Raw genomic sequence first — 24,475 nt, 5'->3', positions numbered from 1 at the left:
AGCTGCCCCACAGACTGGTCAAGCAACAGCCTAATAGTCATACTCAATGAATCGTACCTTACAGAGAGTGTCCCAGACGCCACCATTACCATCCCTTCGTGTGTTCTGTCCCATCAGCACTGCAGACCCAGCAGAGGTGGCAACACAGTGGTATACAGTGGGGATGGAGTTGCCATTGGAGTCTTCAACATAGTGGGCTCCATTAAGCCACATGGTGTCAAGTCAAACATGGGCAAGGAAACTTCCTCCTGATTACCACCTCCTGCCCCTCAGCTGATGAATCAGTATTTCTCCTTGTTGAACATCAATTGGAAAAAGCACCAAGGGTGTAAAGGGCACAGAATGTCATGTACTTTGGGCGAGGGTCTTCAATGTCCATCAACAAGACTGGCTAGGTAGCACCATTACTGACTGAGATGTCCGGGTCTGAAAGGACATAGATGCAAGGCTGGCGGTGAGGGAAAAATATAATTGACCTTGTCCTCACCAACCTACCTGTCACTGCATCTGTCCATTACAGTATTGGTTGGAGTGAAGACCATACAAGCCTTGTGCAGACCTAAGTCCTCCCTTCACATTGCAGATGCCCTCCATGGTGTTATGTGACATCACCACCATGCCAAATGGGATAGATTTTGAACAGATCTAGCAACTCAAAACTGGGCCAGCAGCAGCAGTATTTTATCTAACCTCATGGTCCAGCATGTCTCCCACTCTACCATTACCTTCAAACTAGGGAGTGAACCTTGGTTAAATAAAGAGTGCAAGAGGGCATGGCAGGAGCTGTGCCAGGCATGCATAAAAATGAGACAACATGGCGCTACTTGCGTGCCAAACAGTGAAAGCAGCTTGTGATAGCTTATCACAACCAGTGGATCATGCCTAAGCTCTGCAGTCCTGCCGCATCCAGTTGTGAATGGTGGTTGACAATTAAACAAGTAACTGGAGGAGGAAGCTCCACAAATATCCCCATCCTCAATGATGGGGAGTCCAGCACATAAGTGCAAAAGACAAGGTTGAAACATTTCCAACAATCTTTAGCCAGAAGTGCTGAGTGGATGATCCATCACAGTTTCCTCCTGAGGTCCCAGCATCAGAGGTGCCAGTCCTCGGCCAATTCAATTCACTCAGTGATATCAAGAAACTGCAGTATCGATGTACTTTCAGCTAAGGCCCTGACAACATTCCAGTACTAGTACTGAAGACTTGTGCTCCAGAACTAACCATGACCCTAGGCAAACTGTTCCATTACAGCTACAATCTTGACACCTACCTGACAATGTGGAAAATTGTCCAGGTATGTCTGTCTGCAATAAGTAGAACAGATCCAACCTAGCCCATTACCACCCCAGCAGTTTACTCAACAAACAGAAGGGGTTTTTGCCTGCTAAGTGGCACTTACTCAGCAATAACTTGCTCACTGCTCAGTTTGGGTTCTCCTCAGGCTACTCAGCTTCTGACCTCATTATAGCTTGGTCCAGACACAGACAAAAGAGATGAATTTGATGCGTGAGAGTGACTGTCCTTGGCATCAAGGCAGCATTTGACTTAAGTTTTGGCATCAAGGAGCGCTAGCTGGAGTCAATGGGAATTGGGGAAAACTCTCCACTGGCTGGAGTCATACCTAGCATAAAGAAAAATGGTTGTTGGAGATCAATCAGCTCACTACTGGGACACTGCTGCAGGAATTCCTGGAGGAGGTCCAATCACCTTTAGCTGCTTCATGAATGACCATCTCTCCACCATAAGGTCGGAAGTGTGGATGTTCGTTAATCTCTCAATGTTTAGCACCATTTGTGACTCCTTGGACACTGAAGCATTCTGTATTCGTATGCAGCCAAGACCTGGACAATATTCTGCCTGGGGCTAAGTGGCGAGTAACATTTTGCACCACACAGTGTCAGGCAATAATCATCTCCAACAAGAGGCATCATTGACCAGAAACTGAACTGGACCAGCCATGTAAATACTGTGGCTACAAGAGCAGGTCGAAGGCTGGGATTTCTGCAGCGAGTAGCTTGCCTTCTGACTTTCTAAAGCCTGCCCACCATCTACAAGGCACAAGTCAGGCATGTGATTAAATACACTCCACTTGCCTGGATGAGTGCAGTTCCAACTACACTCAAGAAGCTGGACACCATCCAGGACAAAGCAACTCACTTGATTGGCACCCCATCCACCACCTTCAGCATTCACTCTGTCCACCACAGACACACACTGGCAGTTGTGTGGACCATCTACAAGATGCACTGCAACAACTCACCAATGCTCCTTCCGACAGCGCCTTCCAAACTTGTGATCTCTACCACCTAGAAGGACATGGGAACATCACCAACTGCAACTTCCCCTCCAAGTTACACACCATCCTGACTTGGAACTATATTGCTGTTCCTTCACTGTTGCTGCATCAAAATCCTGGAACTCATCCCTAACAGCATTGGGTGTACCTCCACCACATGGACTGCAGTGGTTCAAGAAGCCAGCTCACCACCACCTTCTCGAGGGCAATTAGGGATAGGCTATAATTGCCGGCCTAACCAGCGATGCCCACATCCCATGGACAAATGGATAAAAAAAAGCAAGCCATTGCAGGAATTGAGGTCTGTATAATGCCGAATGTCGTGACTGCTTTACCCATTAGTTTGAGACTTTTAACGCCAATGTACAATGCCATGAAGGATATAGTTTGAATTATAGTTCTTTCTCCAAAGTTATCTTTTGGTTTTCTAAATGGTACTGCACCACTTTTCAGAAATATCCCAAAACACTTCATATGCAATAGATCACTTTTTGGAGTGCAATTGTTTTTACATGGTTTGCAAGGTTTGTTATGACTTAAAGCGGAAAAAGAAAGTTCTTTGTCCTTTGCTTTAAGGATTAATGGAAGACCGAGCAACCACCAACCATCCTTGTTTCTGAAAGAAATAAATTACTTTCTTTGAGTAGCCAAAAATAAATGTAGCTCTCTAGTAGGAAACATAGGCTTTTCCTGATTAAGAGTCTTGGAGGAAATCGTATTTCTATCCCATCGCCTATTTGAAAGTATTCCCAAAGAATGTATAATTGCAGATTTATCTCAAGTTACTGCTAGTAAAGACGTAACACCAAGCAAATGCATTGAGTGCGGGAGAAATCTGCTGTGTTGATATAATGTAAACTAATCTGTGAATATTGTTTGAATCCTCTAAACCCAAATTGGTTGGGCTACTCTGGGTTTGCAGCTTATCAGGCTAGATGCTAACCATTTTGTATGTGCGCAAAACTCCCGCTATCGTTGTTGTAACACAATATCTGAAATTTTGGATTTTGATCTGCTAACTTCAGTTTTCTTTTTTCCCTCCTGAACTCAGTCCCTAGTCCCGAGTGAAGCCTGGGTTTCACTTATTCAAAATGTTTCTCACTGAGTTCAGAAAAACAGTTGACATTTGTGAGGACAGTAGGAGGGAATTTTTTCTTCCATGTTCCACCCTCCACTCTGAAACATCTACTTAAATGGTATTTAAGGTGGAATAACTGATGCCTTCTGTATTTCACAAACTGTTGAGATGTTTTGAGTATATTCTGCTAATCATAGATGTTCCCATATGTTATCAATTAGGAATGTACTTTGAGAGCCTTTGGGATGTTAATATTGCAATGATTCCATACTCCTGTAATTCAGTGCACATAAATGGAAAATTTAAATGGTCTACCATTTCTTGTGCTGGTCAAAGGCAAGAGAGTGAATCTAACTGTTTTGCATGTTCCGTACATCATTTTTGGATATGGATGTATGTGTATTCTCACTCAAAAAAAAGGTCCTTTGCCTTACCCAATTACATTTTGAACACTGAAGTGGAGAAGTCTGGTCAGGTTAATCCAAAATCATCATAAAATTATGAATACAGAGCTCTGTCCATAACATTGATTATCAGTTTTCCAGTTACTATAAATATATTGGACCGAGAAAAGAGGCAGACTTTAATTATTTGAACTGCCTTTAAATATCATTAGTGCTGGTCTTTGATATTTATTGATAGATTTTATTAAATTAAGGTTCCTTTCTCATTCATATATATTTCAAGAGTTTTTCACTTGAACTTTATTCTAGGGAGAGGATGGCCCAGAGGTGCGAGGAGGCTCTGTAGATATTCTAATAGTGCATGCAACTGAAACAGATCGTAAAGGTAAGATCTTCACTTATATGCACTAGAGTACTGCAATGACTTCCAAAGGATGAAGTTCTTTGCAGTTTTTTGGATCCATCTTCCTTTTGTAGAAATCAGAATTAATTAATTTGTGGTGGTCTTGTTGGAAATTTAGAACATTTTTACATTTCGAACGTGAACACAAATTGGCTTTAATTACCTATTTTAGTTAATTCCTTTTTAATGTTGTATTAAATGCCCTGATTTGAGCCAAAGTTAGGCTACTTAAGATTGCAACTATTTATTTTTCACAGTCCTTGATTCCAATTGTGTACTTGTGTTAGATTTACCCAAGTTATTCATTGCATACATTGAGGTGCAACGTTTTTCTTAGGTCTACAATATGGCTGTGCTGCTGGTAGACAAAGTCTCGGTTTGATTATTGGAGCAGTGACTGTAAACCAGACAAAGTGTGTCAAAACAGATTCTATAAAGTTATCAACATATTGTGCTTCGCTAAAGGAGTGTGATTTTTATTTTTATAATCAGTTCTAACCTTGAGGAGCACTGTAGACATATGAGATTCATCAATGTTCTGGACAGTTGGATCTTATCATACATGCCTGTCTTGCCCTCTAGATCTGGTCCTTTACTGTGAGGCATTCCTGACCACTTACCGGACATTCATTCCACCCGAGGAGATCATCAAGAAACTGCACTATCGATATCCTTTAGTGATTTTGCAGGATTGCTGGCTATAGCTTGGCATGAAAGGACAGGTCACTATGACGCAACAATAATGTGCACCAGAAAAGGACATTAGGGGTGCAGAAGCTGTGTTGCACCTCTAATTATTCTTGTTGATTTATGTTCTCCAACCTCCCTCACTCTTTTCAACAGCTCTTGTATAGCTTATGAGCTCCTTGGATTGGGAAGGCCTTTCAGCCATTGGGTTGTTACATCCTCAGACAAAAGAGGCAATCGCTACATTGACAAGCAGTATCATTGTTATCCTAATTTTTCCTAATCGCAAGCCTTTTTCTTTAATTATAACTTATGCTTTGGAGTGCTGGACAATTCTGTGACTCAAAATTACTATCCACAGATTAGTGAGCAAAAGCATTTTACTGGTTGGGCTGCCAGGTGACCAGTTTTGTCCAGTTTGCATAAGTCTGAAAGTTTTATAGATTGTAGATATTAGGTATTTTTTTTAAGGATGAGGGAGAGGTTGAGTTTTATATTAGAGAAAAAGATTACAAGGCAGACTTACGGATTGAATGATAGAGTTTGAATCCCAATGGTTCAATTAGCCTAGCCCTCGTTGAGAGTTTATAGCTCGCCCACTAGATACAGGACCACATGGGGTTCCAGCCAAAGCAGCATATGATCATCTTTCCTGTGGGACTACATGTCCTTGTAAAGTAAAATGAGAAGTGCTGTAACAAAATCTGTGGGTCATAATTTTTTGGTTATACAACAGTTGACTTTGTTTCTTACTTAACTAATGACCACTTATGAGAAATTTTGCCACTGTCCAGACACTTTCAAAAAACGGGTGAGCAAGAATACGTTCTTCGTATTGGTGCGTGTGGTGGATGAGCTCTGGTGAGTAGTGTCAACTCTCACTACATACTAATACTGAAAGTGATTTCTTTTCCCCCCACAATATGATTTAAGAAAATCCGTAAGTTCCAAAGTATTGCATGCTCCCATGTTTTTTTAATAACAGAGCAAGATAAGTCGTATTTAAAATGGGGGCCAAAAGTACTTTATTTTTGCTACTTTAGGCTTATGACAGCAATAATTATGAAACATGTCATGTATCATTAACAATCAGCTCTGCTATCACACTAAATTTCTCCCATGCCAAAAATTCACAAGAGCCCCAATAGAAAATACCACTGATGCACTACTTCCAAATAATGCGCGCACTTATTTATCCACCCACCCTCAACAGAACTTGTTGTACTGCTGTTGGTCTGTCATCCATTACTGGATAAGCAGAAAACTCCCCCAATTATATATTGAGAAGCCCAAAGTCATTGTCTTCAGTCCCTGCGACAAACTTCATTCCCAACTACACATTCCATCCCTCTCTTTGGCAACTGTCTGAGGTTGAACCAGACTATTCGCTAAGTTGATATCGTATTTGACCCCAAGGTGAGCTTCCAGCCACATATCGCACCATCTCTAAGACTGCCAGTTTCCACCTCTAAACCAATGCCCAACTTCACCCTTCCTCAGCTCATCTATTGCTAAAGCCCTCATTCATTCCATGTGACCCCTAGACTTGACTATTACAACATGTTCCATGCAGGCCTCCCAGGTTCTACTCTGCATAAACCCGAGGTCAGCCAAAGCTATGCTGCCCATGTCCTTACTCAGATCAAGTCCTGTTCACCTATCACCCATCTGCTGGTTGACCTATGTTGACTCCCAGTCAAGTAATGTCTAAATAATGTCAAAATAATCTCTAGTTTCAAATCTCTTCATGGCCTTGCCCTTCCCCATCTGTAACCTCCTCCAGCTTCTCAGATATCTACGCTGATCTAATTCTGGCCTCTTGAGCATCCCAATTTTTATTTGCTTTACCATTGGAAGCCATGCCTTCAGCATCCACCTCTCTTTCCTCCTTTGAGATGCTCCTTAAAACCCACCCCTTTGACCAAGCATTGGGCAATCTGTCCTAATATCCCCTTTTGTGGATGTGTTGGTTTTTTGCTTGTAAACGCAGCTGCGAAACACATTGGAAAGTTTTATTATGTTAAAGGGGCTTTATAAATGCAAGTTGTTGGTGTTTGTTGATGAGTTTCAACTGATAAACATGTCCAACTATTCCCTCAACCTCATGGGGACAAAGGGAATGTAACATCATGAGGACAAAGGGAATGTACAGGAGTGAAAATGATCAGGCAGGCTCAAAAATTCTAAAAAATGTCACCGTACCCTATTTCTTTGAACTTTTCAGTTGCTTCTTCCCTGTCTTCCCACCCACATCCTCTCTCCAAAGAGAAATTATGCAATTCTCACTCTCATTTATGACATTACCCACTATGGCAGTTTCACTAACACAACCTTGCCCTACACGCTCATCAGTTTTAACTGCTTCACATAAAAGGCGAAATGTTTATTCACCTGTCTTTTCTGAGCATCTGTATCTTTTTGTTTCCAGTTATGTAGGAGGGATAGTGGTGTAGTGTTAATGCCACTGGATAATGTTATGGTGACATGGGTTCAAACCCCACATTGGCAGCTGGTGGAATTTAAATTCAATAATTTTTTTTTAAAATCTGGAATTGAAAGCTAATCTGAATAATGCTGACCATTGTCAGTTGTAAAAATCATCAGGTTCACTGATGTCCTTTAGGGAAGGAAATCTGCAGTCCTTACCTGGTGTGGCCTACGTGTGACTCCAGACCTACAGCAATATGACTGATTCTTAACTGCCCTCTGAAATGACCTAGCATGTCCCTCAGTTAAAAGGCAATTAGGGATATACAGCAAATGCTGGCTGTGCCAGTGATGCCCACATCTCATGAAAGAATTTTGTTGCTATGTTGTAGGTAAGGCTGTATTTATCACCTATCCCTAGCTTTGCTGGAAAGATGCTGATCGGAGGCTGCCACCTTCATCCACTGCTTGTGGTCATTTTATTTGCAGCTATGATGTTAGGTTGGTAATTGCATGATTTTGCCCTAGTGGTGGTCAATGGCTGAACAATGCCTAGTCAGAATGGTGTGTGATGCGATGGTGTTACCTCTAATTTATTAGGTTTCACTGTATCCACACTGAGGTGACTCAGGATAGGTCTTATTAAAGTTGTCAAGGCTTCAAGAGTTATAAGCGTTCTGCTTGCAGCGGATTTGGCAATATCTATTCTCCAATCCCCTTTTATAAAGTAGGATGTCCCACTGTAGTACGGTGATTAGAATTGAACAGAGTATTTCAGATGGGCTGAGCCAATACTCTGAATAAGCTCTATGTAGCTCTCTGTTCTTGATCCATTTCGTTTGGCTGTACAGAGATTTTTTTGTTTGTCATTGCTGCTGTTGATGGTTTTAATGTGCTATCTACCATTGCCCCTTGTTCTTTCTCTTGTGTCCTGTAGCTTATTACACTTCATTTTTTGATCCCACTGCTTATTCACAGTAAGTGCATTTGTAACTTGTCAGGCTAATTGATCCTGAAAACTAACTTATTCCATTTGCTCCATCTAATTTGCAGATTCCCAAAATTCTAACACTACTTGTAAGCCCTCTACCTATTTTTGGGTTTCACTAGTTTTTTTTTTAAATAGATTGCAATTAACTTTTACAGCAATAAATTAATTATATGGAAATTAAGACTGTTAAGCTTTGAGGAAGTTATTCTGACATCAGGGAATCTAGAATTACTTTAGAATTTGTGTTGCAGCACAGTCCCTTCACTCCACTGGGGGCTTTAAATATACAAAGTGGCAATAAGTAAGTACTGTGACATCTAAATTGATGCCAAATAATGAGCAGCATAAATTAGGTTTTCACACGCAATGATGGATTCTCCCACCACTTCGATGTATGAGTGTTCAGCAAAAAAGAGGTTTACAGCCTGCTGTCATCAGGTGTGACGTTTGACCAAGTCTCAATTTGCATAACCAATTGTAAACAATGCATATGAAGTCAGTGTTGGAAGGATGGATGGAGGCATTGGCTTTGATCTGCACTAGCTTGTCCTGAAGGCACTTGACTCTGTTTTCCTCAAATGTCAAAATTGTTTGAAGACAGAGACTTCTCCATTTGGGTCTGTCTAAGATTGTTTTTTCCCATGTATTGGGATCCAACTTGTAAGATCTGAGCTTGGCTTTCAGCTTGTCTGTATATCTAAGTTTGGGACATCTTGTGGTATGGGTTTCTGTGCTTAGCTGGCTATAGAGTACTGCCTCTGGTATGTGGGAATCCTCCATGGATCTACATGACTGACCCAATGAAGCTGAGTTCTGATGAGCATGCTCTTGATGCCAGGTATGCAGCACTTTGCAAGAACCTCAATGTTGGGGATTTTATTCTGCCTCATGTTGCAGTAAAGATGGAATGCTTCTAGTAGCTTTATATGATGCAGGTATGTTGTCCCAAGTCTGAACACCCATAAAGAAGTGATGGAATCGCTGACTGCTAAACTTGATCTTTGTTCTGAGACAAACTCCATGCCATTTTCAAAGTCTGAGAGTGAGCCTGCCAAACGCTGAGCTTATTTTTGCCAGGCAATGATTGACTTTGTCACCTAGCGTACTGTTATTGGAGAGGATACCCCAAGGTAGCAAAACTTTCGTGCTGAATGGAGGGATGTGTTGTTGATTGTGGCCGTGTGGTCTTAGAGTATGTGGCCAGAGTGGATTGATATAAGATCTGTCATCCTCAGACTTGTTGTCAGGCCAAAGTGTTCTGAGGCTAGGGCAGAGTGATCAACAAGCAGCTGACTGTCCTCCAGAGTATGCACAATGAGAGCGCAGTTGTCCGTGGATAATAGTTCACTCAGTAGCTGTTCAGTTACCTTCGTGCAAGCCTTGAGCCTTTGTGAGTTGAAGTCGGTCCTGAATTGAATGTGTACTCCTGTGTCAAGAATGTTTAGTGTGTACATGGAGTGTGGAGAAATATATGGCAGAGAGCTGGAGCCAATGCACAGCCTTGCTTAGTGTGGTTGGTGATAGGAAAAGCCTCTGATGATGTATCACTTTGTATCACATTGGCCATCATGCCATTGTAAAATGAGCGAATGACACTGATCACCTTTTCAGGGCACCACCATTCAAACTGTCTAGTTATGCAGCCTAGGAGTAGATTGCTGCCTTCTCTTAGTGAGAGGTTCGTTAAGCACGTACCAACTTTACATGAATTAACAAAGTACTTCAAAGAGGGGAAACTAATTGCTTTGGACCTCCAATATGTTTCATTACAAAGCAGTAGGATGAGAGTTCCTCCCACCCCTCCCCCACATTCCAAAGTTTTGTTCATGACAGCTGGTGTCACTAGCTTCACTTGCAAATTTGCATTAATGGATTAAATGTATTGAGTGCTGTTTTATGAGTGTTTTGAATGAATTATGTAAGGTAAGGGCAGTTAAACATCTGTAGTGGTTCCTAATGTAATGGCTTGGGCCATTTTGATTAGCACTGAACAAGATCCTGTTCTCAGTAAACAGCTTTAACCTTTCCGTATACTGAATGTCATTTCTAGTTTTGAAGCATGCATACTTCATAGAGTACATTTGCCAAAAGTCTTTAATTTGTAGAATTTGAGAAATGTGTAGATTCTAGACCAGGGAGCAATTTTACATGAATATGTTTATGGATGGAGATCTTATGTAGTACTTGCCTTTAGAAGATTGTGGGCTAAATAATATGGTGAACATTGTTGTACATGGGTGGTAGAAGGAATAAATTGAAAAAAAAAAATTTTGGTAATGTAGTTTTACGTCTGGTTCAGTAAACCCATTCTTTCAGTGATGGATTAGTTACTATGAGGTGAGGTCAAGATGCAAGTATAGATGACAGGAAAATTATAATTACCAATAGAAATGTGTAACATTTCCTCCCCCAATTTAAAAATAATCCTTTTTTAATTCCCTTTGCTCTAGTCACAGGTTAGCAGCTGACACAGGTTAGTAACTCATAGCAGTTCTGACTTGAAGGATTCCTTTCTTAGCAATAATGCAGGGAGGATTAGGGAAGTGAGGATAGAAGGAGAAACAAAAACAAAAATACCTGGAAAAATTCAGGTCTGACAGCATCTACGGAGAGGAATACAGTTAACATTTCGAGTCCATATGACTCTTCACCAGAAGGAGAAAGTAGCTCCAGATGAGATCAAATATTACCTTTACTTCAGATCCTTCCCCTGGTTGCCCTTTTCGGTTTATCATAGTGAAATTTTCTGTTTATGAAAGAAAGACTTGGATTTATATGGCACCTTTCATGACCTCAGGACGTCCCAAAGTGCTTTACGGCAATGCAGTACTCTTGAGGTGTAGTCACTTTTTTTTTTGTAGGAAATGCTTACCATTTATCTTTGAGGAAGGATGCAAAGTTAGCTCAGGAAATGGTGAGCAAATCGCGTATAAACCTCATAACAATTGTGTGTGTTTGTGACATGAAGTTATGGTGACAATCTTCAATTAATTTCTCAGTTAAGGGAGCACTTGACTGGCAACTAGTGATTTATGTTGCACCTTCGATATTGGAATAGCAAATTTACAATGTAGAAGTATCCCTGCCATGCTGTTTTTAATATTTGCACATTTCTATTTAATCTTCCTGTATGTTTTTCAGAAGTCTGCTTTCTAACTGTTGAAAATGGCAAATATTCAAACTGCTCTGGACTACAATGAGTTTTGCCCCACTGAACTGCTGTGGTGTTTATGCTGTACTTGATAATAACCATCTGATCAATTTCTTTTTGGTGCATTGTTTTCCAGTTTGGTAGAGCTATCAGATGACATCCTGAAGTTGCTGACGGAACTTGTGTTCCGTTTAGTGTGTAGTGGTGAGCTGAGCCTGGCCCGGGTTCTGCGAAAAAATATTCTGGATAAAGTAGATCAGAAGAAAACTGTGAAATTCGCTAGTTTGATGAAGCCATTGGCTGCACGAGGGGTAGCAGCTAGGTAAGAGTTGTATGCACACTTTATAAATAATGAATTTTGTACTGTTTTCTGGGTTATACTGAAAAGAGTTGTAAATGTGTCAATATTAAGGGCAGAAATGAATAAGTATCTACCTGTTAAGCAAGGAGTGTAAGAGAATGTGCAAAATGTGTGGAGACAATATGCCTGAAAGGCATTAAACAAAACTGCGAAAAATGAGGCTACAGACCTCCGTAATGCTTGTTTATAAGTTACTGGAAGTGCTGATTAGCAAAAATTAAATAACCAGATGGAAATGGGCAGCATCAAAAATATTTTTGTTGGGGAAAATGGGGGAAATCTGGTGAATGAAAGCAGAATTTTTCATGTCCCTATGACTTCCTGTAACCCTTGGCATTAATGTCTTTTTGTTCCTCATGCAGGCCTGGAACCCTTCATGACTTTCATAGTCACGAGATTGCTGAGCAGTTGACACTGTTGGATGCTGACTTGTTCTACAAAATAGAGGTAATTATCTGAAAGGTAATATTTCTGTGACAGCCTCAACAGATTAGTATATTTTAATGGGTTGAGTTGACATGGGATTAGCTGTCAAATAAAACCAGAACTGTTCCATTTATCTAAACTGCTGAAGAAACAATAAGTCTGTTTGACTGATTGCAAGTCAAGGGTTCAATTGAGTAGAAGAATAAGATCAGATCAACAGAAATGAGTCTTAATAGATGCCTGCAGTCAAACAGTCTCTGCTTGTAAAAAAAGAGCAGTACAAACAACTGACTCATGAATATAATTGATACTAATATGGTCTTGGTTTGTAGAGAGAGGGTATAATGTTGAAAACACTTGAAGTCAAAACACTTCCAGTGGGAGACACCCAAAAATGAAATGTACAACAATATTCCACTGGTAGTTCCTTTGTGCCACATTTTTGAAACCAAGGGTACTTCATGGTTCTGATCTAATGCTGCAAGTCTAGCAAATAATTTGGTTTCCTTTTTCGATCATTTAATGACAGATACCTGAGGTTTTACTCTGGGCTAAAGAACAGAATGAAGAGAAGAGTCCAAACCTAACGGAATTTACAGAGCACTTCAACAACATGTCCTACTGGTGAGGACAAGGCATTATTTCTCTTTAGTTATCTGAACAGCCTGAACCAAAAATGTGATTTTCTTGAAGACAACTGAGTGGTGGCTTTGTTGAAGTATTTCGTAGCGTCGTAATCTCCTGAGACCTGTATGCATAAAACTGGCCCAACTTGAGCGCAATGCAGAAAGTTACCTTGTTCTTTCTTATTCTTTGATGGGACATAGGTGTTGCTGGTTAGGCCAGTATTTATTGCCCATCCCTAATTGCCCTTGAGAAGGCGGTGGTGAGCTGCCACCTTAAACTACTGAGTCCCTGCGGTGTAGGTACACCCACAGTGCTGTTGGGGAGTGAGTTCCAGGATTTTGTCCCATCGACTGTGAAAGAACAGTGGTATATTTCCAGGTCAGGATGGTCAGTGTCTTGGAGGGGAACTTGCAGGTGGTGCTGTTTCCATGTATCTGCTGCCCTTGTTCTAGGTGGTAGCAGTCGTGGGTTTGGAAGATGTTGCCTAAGGACCTTGTAGGTGGTATACAATGCTGCCACTGTTTGTCGGTGGTGGAGGGAGTGAATGTTTGTGGATGGGGTGCCAATCAAGTGGGTTGCGTTGTCCTGGATGGTGTTAAGCTTCGTGTCATTGGAGCTGCACTCATCCATGCAAGTGGAGAATATTCCATCGCGCTCCTGACTTATGCCTTGTAGATGGTGGACAGGCTTTGGGGAGTCAGGAGGTGTGTTACTCGCAATAGAATTCCCAGCCCCTCACCTGTATTTATATGGCTTGTCAAATTCAGTTTCTGGTCAAAAATAGTCCCCAGGTTGTTAATAGTGGCGATTTTAGTGATGTTAATGCCATTGAATATCAAGGGGTGACGGTTAGATTCTCTCTTATTGGAGATGGTCATTGCCTGGCATTTGTGTGCCATGCATGTTACTTGCCACTTGTGAGCCCAAGCCTAGATATTGTCCAGGTCTTGCTGCATTTGGACATGGACTGCTTCAGTATATAAGGAGTCATGAATGTTGCTGAACATTGTGCAATCATCGGCGAACATTCCCACTTCTGCCTTATGATGGAAGGAAGTTCATTAATGAAGCAGCTGAAGATAATTGGGCTTAGGACACTACCCTGAGGAACTCCTGCAGTAATGTCCTGGAACTGAGATGAAAGACCTCCAGCAGCTACAACCATCTTCCTTTGTGTTAGGTATGATTCCAACCAGCAGAGAGTTTTCCCTGTGATTCCCCATGACTCTGGTTTTGCTAGGGCTCCTTGATGCCACGCTCTATCAAATGCTTCCTTGATATCCAGGGCAGTCATACTCACCTCACCTCTTGAGTTCAGCACTTTTGTCCATGTTTGAAACAAGGCCCTAAAGAAGTCAGAAGGTAAGCGACCCTAGTGGAACCCAAACTGAACATCAGTGACCAGGTCATTGCTGAGCAAGTTCTGCTTGATTTTTACTGTTGGTGACCCCTTCCGTCATTTTATTGATGATCGAGAGTAGACTGTTGGCTGGGTTGATTTGTTCTGCTTTTTGTGTACAGGACGCAACTGGGCAATTTTCCACATTTGTCAGGTAGATGCCAGTATTGTAGCTGTTTTGGAATAGCTTGGCTAGGGGAGCAGCAAGTTCTGGAGTACAAGTCTTCAGTACTATTGCCGGAATATTGTCAGGGCCCATAGTCTTTGCAGTATCCGGTGCCTTCAGCCGTTTCTTGATATCACATGAAGTGAATCGAACTGGTTGAAGATTGGTATCTGTGATGCTGGGGACCTCCACTTGGCACTTCTGGCTGAAGATTGTTGTGAATGCTTCAGCCTTATCTTTTGCACTGACAAGCTGGGCTCCCCCATCATTGAGGATGGGGATATTTGTGGAGTTCCCTCCTCCAGTCAGTTGTTCAATTACCCACCACCACCATGACGTGCCAAACAACATAACAAAGTAACAGACAGAGCTAAGCGATCCCACAACCAACGGGTCAGATCTAAGCTCTGCAGTCCTGCCACATCCAGTCTGAAATGAAGATCTTTAACCTAAACAAAGAATTACGAAGGTATGAGGGGCAAGTTAGCTGAGGTAGATTGGGGAACTGCTTTAAAAGGTGGTAGGAAGGCAATGGCTAGCATTTAAAGATTCTCTTAGATCAAAGGAAGAGGCATAAAAAGTTGCTAAGAAAAGTAGTAAGCCTGAGGATTGGGAGCATTTTAAAATTCAGCAAAGGAGAACCGAGAAATTGATAAAGAGAAGGTACAATATGAAAGTAAACTAGCGAGACTAAGACTGTAAAAGCTTCTACAGGTATGTAAAGAGGAAAAGACTAGTGAAGATGAACGTGGGCCCATTACAGGCAGAGAATGGAGAATTTATAATGGGTAATAAAGAAATGGCAGAGAAACTAAACAAATACTTTGTCTTTATGGCGGAAGATATAAAAAACCTCCCTGAAATATTGGGGAGCCAAGGGGCTAGTGAGATTGAGGACCTGAAGAAAATTAGTATTAGTAAAAAAAAAAAGTAATGTTGGAGAAATTAATGGGATTGAAAGTTGATAAATCCCCTGGATCTGATGAGCTATATCCCAGAGAGTTGAAAAAGGTGGCTGTGGAGATAGTGGATGCATTGGTGATCATCTTTCAAAATTCTGCAGATTCTGGAATGGCGCCTGTGAATTAGAAGGTAGCAAGTGTAACCCCACTATTGCCAGGAGGGAGAGTAAGGAAAATGCTAGAGTCCATTATAAAGGATGTGATAACTTGGCACTTGGAAAATAATGGTAGGATTGGACAGAGCAACGTGGATTTATGAAAGGGAATTCATGTTTGACAAACCTGCTGGAGTTTTTTTGAGGATGTTACTGACAGGATGGATAAGGGAGAACCAGTGAGTGTGGTGTGTTTTGATTTTCAGAAGGCTTTCGACAATGTCCAACATGAGGTTAGTAAGCAAAATTTAGATCATTTGGGATTGGGGGCAATATACTGGCATGGATTAAGGATTTGTTAATAGACAGAAAACAGAGTAAAGATAAAAGGATCATTCTCAGGTTGGCAGGCTGTGACTGGTGGGCTACCGCAAGGATCAGTGCTTGGGCCCCAGCTATTCACAATCTATATCTATGATTTAGATGCGGGGACCAAATATAATATTTCCGAGTTTGCTGATGAGACAAAACTTGGTGGGAATGAGAGTTGTGAGGAGGATGCAAAGAGGTCTCGAGGGGATTTAGACAGGCTTAGTGGGCAAGAACATGGCAGATGGAATATAATGTGGAAAAATGGGAAGTTATCCACTTTGGTAGGAAAACCAGAAATTCAGTGTATTTCTTAAATGGAGAGAGATTGGGAAGTGATGTCATCAAAATGGACCCGAGTAGTGGTGTTCATAAGTCACTGAAAGCTAACATGTAGGTGCAATAACCAATTAGAAAGACAAATGCTATGTTAGCCTTTATTGCAAGGGGATTTGATCTGAACTTTTACAACTTGAGGTTGAGTTTGGAAAGTTGCAAAAGTGCCTAATCGAAAGGTAGGTGCTGTTCCTCGAGCTTCCATTGATCTTCATTAGAATAGTTTAGGAGGCTGAGGACAGATAAGTGGGAGTGGGACAAAAAATTAAAATGGCAAATAACTGGAAGCTCGGGGTTACGCTTGCAGACTGAGTGGAGGTGTTTAGCAAATTAACCACCCAATCTGCGTTAGGTCTTCCAATTTAGAGGAGACAGCATCATGAGCAATGCATACAATACACTAAATGGATCGTGGGAAGCGAGTATGTCAAATAGCAGCTTTTGCACCCCCTGCACTTAAATAGGGCAGCACTCTAGGGAAGAGGGAGCAGGTAATTGAAGAGTGGACCAGGGCTTTGCAGAGGTAATGCTTCCTTTGGAATGCTAAAAGGCAAAGAGAGAGGAGATGATGTTTTTGGTGGTGACGATGCATTAGAGGCTGGTGGAGTGGAATGTGAGGGCAACAGAAGCCCTATCATGGTTTGGGGAGAGGGGTGGGGAATGGATAAGGGAAGAAGTGCGGAAAATAGTTTGGACGTGGATGAAAACACATCTGAAACACTAGAAGGCGACGTAGTCAGAAAACAGATGCGACGGAGACGAAGAAACTAGAAAATGAAATATTCCTTATAGGATGCAGGGTGTGAGGAGGTGTTTTTGAAGTAGCTGTGGGAGTTACTGAGCTTGTAGTTATAGGTTGGCAGCCTAACCCCAGAAAATGAGATGGAGAAATCGAGAAAGACCACGGGGCAAGGGATAGTTAGAAATTGGAAGTAAAGATGAAATTTTCCAGTTCGGGATGGAAGCAGAAAGCAACATCGATATAATCATGGATACTAGAAAAAGTAGTAAGGGTAGGGGCCTGAGTCAGACTGGAACAATGAATGTTCCGTCAATCCCATGAAAAGACAGGCATAACTAGAACTTGTACAGGTTTCCCTAGTAACATCTTTTTATTTAGACATATTGAATGGAGTTAAAGGAGTAGTAGTTCACAGTAAGAACAAGTTCTGTTATGCGCAGAAGGGTGGTGGTAGGGGGTTGATTGGGTCTCAGTCCGGAAGAAACAGAGGTCCTCAGGCTGACCTGGTGAGGGATGAAGGTGTTGAGGAACAGGACATCCATGGTGAAAAGGAGGCGGCTAGCGTCAGGAAGCTGGAAACTTAAATTGGGGAAGGTGGCAGAAGAGTCGGAGTAGGTAGGTAGAGGCTGGACAATGAGAAAAAATAAATCAGATTAGAATTAAGTTCAGTGGGGCAAGAACAGACTGAAACAATGGGTCTACCAGGGCAATCCTATTTATAGATCTTGGTAAGGGGGAATATGTGGACTGTATTGTTAAAGGGACTGAGTTTGGAGACTGTGGAGGTGATGGGGTGGGGAATCTCCAAAGGAGATGAGGTCATTGGTCTGGGAAATGATGGCTTGATGTTTGGTGGGTGGGGTCATCTTCAAAATGTAGGAAGCTGTATTGGAGAGTTGGCATTCGGCTGCCTTTAGGGAGAGGTCAGTTCACCAAACAACAGCAGTGCTGCCCTTATCAGCAAGTTTACATCAGGATTGGCCCTGGGAGAATAGAGTGCTGCCCTCAGATGGGCTACATTAGAGTGAATGAGGGGAGTAGAGAAATTGAGACAGTCATCTTCGTGCTAAATCATGTTAAAACACAAGATGAAAAGGATGGGATGGATCTTCAGACCAAGAAATTTGAGTGTGTGAGAAGAGAGAAGAACTTTCAGAGAGATGATTTTGGTGTCGAATGGTTCCCGTTGTGCTTTAAATTTTTTAAATTCTGTAAAGTCTGAGCCCCGTACTATGGGGGAGGGTGAGTTGAAGAGATGAATCACGAACTGACTAAACCATATTGCTTGCATATGTAATAAATAAAAAGAGACCTATGGTGATTGACCTTATGTGCATGCACTCTTCCTTTCTGGGGGAAGTGCCTGATATTCAAATCATTACTTTCCCATAGGATGTTTGGGATCAACGATTTATTCTTATTGAGAACTGTGACAAGAAAACCCATATGCTGCTCATTCCACAGCACTGCTATTAGGAGAGGCACAGCCCCTCGCCATAACTATCTTTCATCTTCTCCCCTAGTTTTATTTTGAAAATGCTTGCTTGTTGGACTGCAATTTCATGGATGTCAACTGCTCGATCAGGTAACATTCATCATTGAGTATCAACAAGGCAATTTAGCCAGAAGACATTGCAGCTGACCCTGATCCATCTTCACTTAGTGTCGGTACGCAGGCATTTTCCTGCCAGGGTCCCTTGGTGGTATTTGGGAAAAGCTGTTTTTTTTCACTTTCCACCAAATCATCCAAGGGGAACTGAGGTCAGCCTTGGTGCACTAGCAGTTAAGATTAGCTAATTGACTTATCGCCAGTGATTGGGTCTGGGACATTCTGCTCTGTATAGCTCAGCAACACACCACACTATGCACTTTCCCAAGGAGTTATGTCAATTTTTGTTTTTGCGGTGGGTGCTACAAATGTGACTTTAGTGATTACTTCCACAACTCCACCTGCCTCTTTATGCAATTTGAAAGCTGATAAAAGGAGCCACAAGCTGATTGTTGCTCTGCCCTGAATTATGATATTGCTTTTTCAATTGTTAAATTCTCTTGGTGTCTTCCAGGGTGCGGTCAATAATTATTCAACAGGAGAAAGCACAAGATCGGGAACGGCTGCTCTTAAAGTTCATCAAAATTATGAAGGTCTGTGACCTGGGACAGGGTTTAAACCATATTTGTTGTAACAAGCCACTGCTGTCAAGATCATTAATACTGAGAGTTGCAGCATTTTATAAAATAATGTGATTACAAATATCAGAATCTTGCAACTTGGGTGATGATGCGCAACTGTTCAAGAGCCAATCCAAAATATGGTGCAATTTTACACATGTGAATTAAATGTGTGTAGGAGAGACTGCCTTTTTTAATGCATGTTGACTCTGTGACTTGTTTTACTTTGAAGAATAAGTAATCAGTGCTAATGCAAGTTTCCAGCTAGACGGAGAGCATGAAACAAATCAGAACAAAAACAGAATTACCTGGAAAAAACTCAGCAGGTCTGGCAGCATCGGCGGAGAAGAAAAGAGTTGACGTTTCGAGTCCTCATGACCCTTCCACAGAACTTGAGTCCAAGAAAGAGTTGAAATATAAGCTGGTTTAGGGTGTGTGTGTGGGGGGCGGAGAGAGAGAGAGAGGTGGAGTGGGGGTGTGGTTGTAGGGACAAACAAGCAGTGATAGAAGCAGATCATCAAAAGATGTCAACAACAATAATACAAAAGAACACATAGGTGTTAAAGTTGGTGATATTATCTAAACGAATGTGCTAATTAAGAATGGATGGTAGGGCACTCAAGGTATAGCTCTAGTGGGGGTGGGGAGAGCATAAAAGATGTAAAAAAATAAAATAAATAAATATTTTTTTTTTCTTTTTCTCTTTTTATAATGGAAATAGGTGGGAAAAGGAAAATCTATATAATTTATTGGAAAAAAAAAAGGAAGGGGGAAACAGAAAGGGGGTGGGGATGGGGGAGGGAGCTCACGACCTAAAGTTGTTGAATTCAATATTCAGTCCGGATGGCTGTAAAGTGCCTAGTCGGAAGATGAGGTGTTGTTCCTCCAGTTTGCGTTGGGCTTCACTGGAACAATGCAGCAAGCCAAGGACAGACATGTGGGCAAGAGAGCAGGGTGGAGTGTTAAAATGGCAAGCGACAGGGAGGTTTGGGTCATTCTTGCGGACAGACCGCAGGTGTTCTGCAAAGCGGTCGCCCAGTTTACGTTTAGTCTCTCCAATGTAGAGGAGACCACATTGGGAGCAACGAATGCAGTAGACTAAGTTGGGGGAAATGCAAGTGAAATGCTGCTTCACTTGAAACGAGTGTTTGGGTCCTTGGAAGGTGAGGAGAGAGGAAGTGAAGGGGCAGGTATTGCATCTTTTGCGTGGGCATGGGGTTGTGCCATAGGAGGGGGTTGAGGAGTAGGGGATGATGGAGGAGTGGACCAGGGTGTCCCGGAGGGAGCGATCCCTATGGAATGCCGATAGGGGGGGTGAAGGGAAGATGTGTTTGGTGGTGGCATCATGCTGGAGTTGGCGGAAATGGCGGAGGATGATCCTTTGAATGCGGAGGCTGGTGGGGTGATAAGTGAAGACAAGGGGGACCCTATCATGTTTCTGGGAGGGAGGAGAAGGCGTGAGGGCGGATGCGCGGGAGATGGGCCGGACACGGTTGAGGGCCCTGTCAACGACCGTGGGTGGAAAACCTCGGTTGAGGAAGAAGGAGGACATGTCAGAGGAACTGTTTTTGAAGGTAGCATCATCGGAACAGATGCGACGGAGGCGAAGGAGCTGAGAGAATGGGATGGAGTCCTTACAGGAAGCGGGGTGTGAGGAGCTGTAGTCGAGATAGCTGTGGGAGTCGGTGGGTTTGTAATGGATATTGGTGGACAGTCTATCACCAGAGATTGAGACAGAGAGATCAAGGAAGGGAAGGGAAGTGTCAGAGATGGACCACGTGAAAATGATGGAGGGGTGGAGATTGGAAGCAAAATTAATAAATTTTTCCAAGTCCCGATGAGAGCATGAAGTGGCACCGAAGTAATCATCGATGTACCGGAGAAAGAGTTGTGGAAGGGGGCCGGAGTAGGACTGGAACAAGGAGTGTTCCACATACCCCATAAAGAGACGGGCATAGCTGGGGCCCTGGGTATCTTTTGCACTGAAAGGAAGGAAATATCCTTAGCTGGAGGTGGGGAGTTGGAAGAGGAGAAAGGGAAAAACAAGTCTATGGCTTTACAGAAATACCTATTTAGCTGTGCAGCTTTCAAATCCTTGCAGCGTGTGCTGAAATTCAAACATTCTCTTTTTTCTTTCAGCACTTGCGCAAACTGAATAATTTTAATTCATACCTGGCTATATTGTCTGCATTAGACTCGGCACCCATCCGTAGGTTGGAATGGCAGAAGCAGACTTCGGAGGTAAGGCCGTTCCTGCCCCCTTCGGGCTTTTTTGTGCTTTAATTCAATTTAGCAAATGAGTATGTAACAAAATGTTCAGCTTCAATCCTTGCAATGACAGGCTTATCCATAAATTTGAGCAAAATGCCTTCAGGGCAGCAGTAAACTATATTTAGGTACATGTTGTCATCCTAATTTTATGTGGCTGCCAGAGTATCATATTTGTATGGCATTTCATGAGTGCATAGTTGCATGTGTATTTCAATCAAGAAATCAGATTTTTTTTTAAAAAAAGGAATTCTTTGGAAATGAATGGATAATTTACTAATTGCAACATCCCATGGATAGCTGATGATGGAAGTGTCAGATGAAATGAAGGATGCTGTTTATCCCAGAGTTGATGTTGATGCACATGATCAGGGTATGGTAAAGGCACTTGACTAGTGTCCATCCCATAATACATAGCAGTTGAGAGTGGTTGGTTAATATTAACACTGAATGCAAAGGGATAAAAAGTTCCACACACTCATCCTTCACTTAGAGGAACACAATTCCTGAAAGATAAATTGAAGCAATAAGCCTAACCATGGAAAGCTAGAACTCTAATAATAGCAAGAGCATTTTCTGTAAATGCAGTGTGGTGATTAAAAGAGTTACTTCCAGTACACCAACTTTATTTGCTATAAATAAAGCTGCAGAGTTCCATCTACATCTGTTGCCACAGTTGTATGCAGCTTAAAATACATGCAAATTATACAGAAATGTTTTTCAGCCAAGAGTTTAGTTCCCTCTACTGAACGGTGTCTCAATCTCAGCCATGTGTCGCTTTTCACCACCACTAAATTAAACAGTTCTTTTGAAGTTGGGAAGAAACCGTGAATGCTGGAAATCTGAAATAGAAATAGTCTAGGACATGTACAGCCGGTCATTCTGAATCAAAAAGAAAAGCTAGCAATTCTGGTGGGAATGGCAGTGATATTTCTTGATCTTTAAATGTAACTGGAAAATTGTAAAGTTTCTTAAAAAAAAAATTGATTCCCACGGACTTTTGTTTTACCACACCACAAATTTTCTGTGTTGCAACAGCAAAATGGATTTAATTTCTTAAAATACGTAAATAGGTTTAAAAAAAATAGCTATTTTCTAGACTATTGCCAGGTGTAAAAATATGATCCTTGAGATGAAAGAAGTCTGCAGCCATGGGTCATCCTCTGAATTCACACATCTGCACCAACTCTTAAATCCTCTAAAAAGTTGCTTGATTTTTAGTTTTGCTTTTATGTGGATTCAAGGTTGCATCAAAACCACTTACACTTAGGCCAGTATAGCCTCCAGCTGTCCACACCATTCTGCTTAGTTGACGTGCTTTGGAATTGTGAATTAAATTGAACTTGGTGAGGGAGGAGGCAGCAAATGAGAAAGGAAATTATTTTCTTTTTTATTCATTTACGGGATGTGGGCTTTGCTGGCTGGGCCAGATTTTATTGCTCATCCCTAGTTGCCCTTGAGAAGGTGGTGGTGAGCTGCCGCCTTGAACTGCTGCAGTCTGTGTGGTGTAGGTACATCCACAGTGCTGTTAGGAAGGGAGTTCCAGGATTTTGACCCAGTGACAGTGAAGGAATGGCATTATATTTCCAAGTCAGAATAGTGAGTGACTTGGAGGGGAACTTTCAGGCGGTGGTGTTCCCATCTATCTGCTGCCCTTGTCCTTGTAGGTGATAGTGGGTTTGGAGGGTGCTGTCTAAGGAGCCTTGGTGAATTCCTGCAGTGCATCTTGTAGATGGTACACACTGCTGCTACTGAAAAAGAACAGTGAAAAGGTGACCGGAAAGAAACATTGAAAGGTTGGTAGGAAGTTGAAGACAAAGGAAAACAACTGAAGACATTTATAGCAGAATAGATAGATAGAACAAAAGTTTGAAGAAAGACATCAACCTGTGACTTGGTACCGTGGAGAGGCAGTAGCCTCACAACAAGCGCATCTCTTAATGAAATGCCTTGGATGTCAGACCATCACCCACATACTGAACTCCTGCCCTCAAAGACTTATTCCTGGTGGCAACTCGAGCATTCACACGGCATTAGCTGAAGCTGTTTAATGGATTGTTAACCTCAGCATCAAACTATAGCCACTTCCTCAGCCATACAAAATATATATATTTCGTAGACTCAATAATCTAATGTCTAAGCCATGTAGAATTGCTTAGAAATTACAACCCAGGAAACGGGTCATCAAACCTGTTATCCTCCACATATTTTATAATCCTAATCCCATTCTCATATCTGTCTATTCTCCTTTCCTTCAATCATCTATCTAATTCATTATTAATTGTTGGCATGGTCCCTGCTTCAGTCACTAGCTTTGTTAGTACAGCCTCGCAACCTACCCTTGTAAAAACAAAGGTTTCTCCTGCACTCTGCCCTCTGTTAGTTTTCTTTATTGCAGGCATCACTGGCTAGGCCAGCATTTATTGCCCATCCTAAATTGCCTTTGTTCAGAGGGCTTATAGAGTCAACCACACTGCTGTGGGTCTGGAGTCACATGTAGGCCAGACCAGGTAAGGACGACAGATTTCCTTCCCTAAAGAGCATTAGTGAACCAGATGGTTTTTATGATAATCGGCAATGATTTCATGGTGGTCATTTGACTTTTTAATTGCAGATTTTTATTGGATTCAAATACCACCATCAGGCGTGGTGGGATTCGAACCCGGGTCCCCAGAGCATTATCCCTGGGTTTGCAGATTAACTTTGCAGTGACAATACCACTACGCCACTATGATCCCTTGTTCCAGGTCCCTCAGCTACTGGAAAAGCTCTTTTTGTATCTTCTATGCCCCATACCTTAATTTTAATTTTACACACCACTCACCTGTTCTAAAGAAAACAGCCTCACCTTGTTTGCCGTACTCCCAAGCCACATTTGAATCCAGCGGCCTGGCAGATCTGTAAATGGGGCCTGGAGTCCTGTCCACTCCCACAAACCAGAGCTTTAACATGTAGGCCAGTTATAACTGGACAAACTTACCAGTGTTTTGTGCTGGTAAGATGTGTGATTTCAACTGGTTAACCTTGGCATTACTCTGGAAAATTTGATGAGGTGAGGTAGGCCTTTGCTTTTACATCCTGGCTCACTGAACCTGACTAAGCAGGATGAATGTGT

At 42.0% G+C, this 24,475-nt stretch overlaps 1 protein-coding gene across 7 annotated transcripts in view; it reads left to right on the top strand.

Moving 5' to 3' along the window:
- rapgef1b (Rap guanine nucleotide exchange factor (GEF) 1b) overlaps positions 1–24,475 on the top strand; it is a 193,752-nt gene that overhangs the window by 154,791 nt on the left and 14,486 nt on the right. For all 7 annotated transcript variants that reach the window (XM_041193425.1, XM_041193426.1, XM_041193421.1 and 4 more), the window contains 8 exons: positions 4,091–4,166; positions 4,767–4,851; positions 5,640–5,732; positions 11,577–11,762; positions 12,164–12,248; positions 12,757–12,851; positions 18,987–19,065; positions 21,232–21,333. In XM_041193425.1, coding sequence (XP_041049359.1) covers positions 4,091–4,166; positions 4,767–4,851; positions 5,640–5,732; positions 11,577–11,762; positions 12,164–12,248; positions 12,757–12,851; positions 18,987–19,065; positions 21,232–21,333 — 801 coding nt within the window. The remainder of the gene's footprint in view (positions 1–4,090; positions 4,167–4,766; positions 4,852–5,639; positions 5,733–11,576; positions 11,763–12,163; positions 12,249–12,756; positions 12,852–18,986; positions 19,066–21,231; positions 21,334–24,475) is intronic.

Source organism: Carcharodon carcharias, chromosome 8 (genome assembly GCF_017639515.1).
Source record: "Carcharodon carcharias isolate sCarCar2 chromosome 8, sCarCar2.pri, whole genome shotgun sequence".
NCBI classification, from domain to species: domain Eukaryota; kingdom Metazoa; phylum Chordata; class Chondrichthyes; order Lamniformes; family Lamnidae; genus Carcharodon; species Carcharodon carcharias.
The sequence above is the reverse complement of the archived record's forward strand: the minus strand, read 5'-3'. Positions and strand labels throughout refer to the sequence as shown.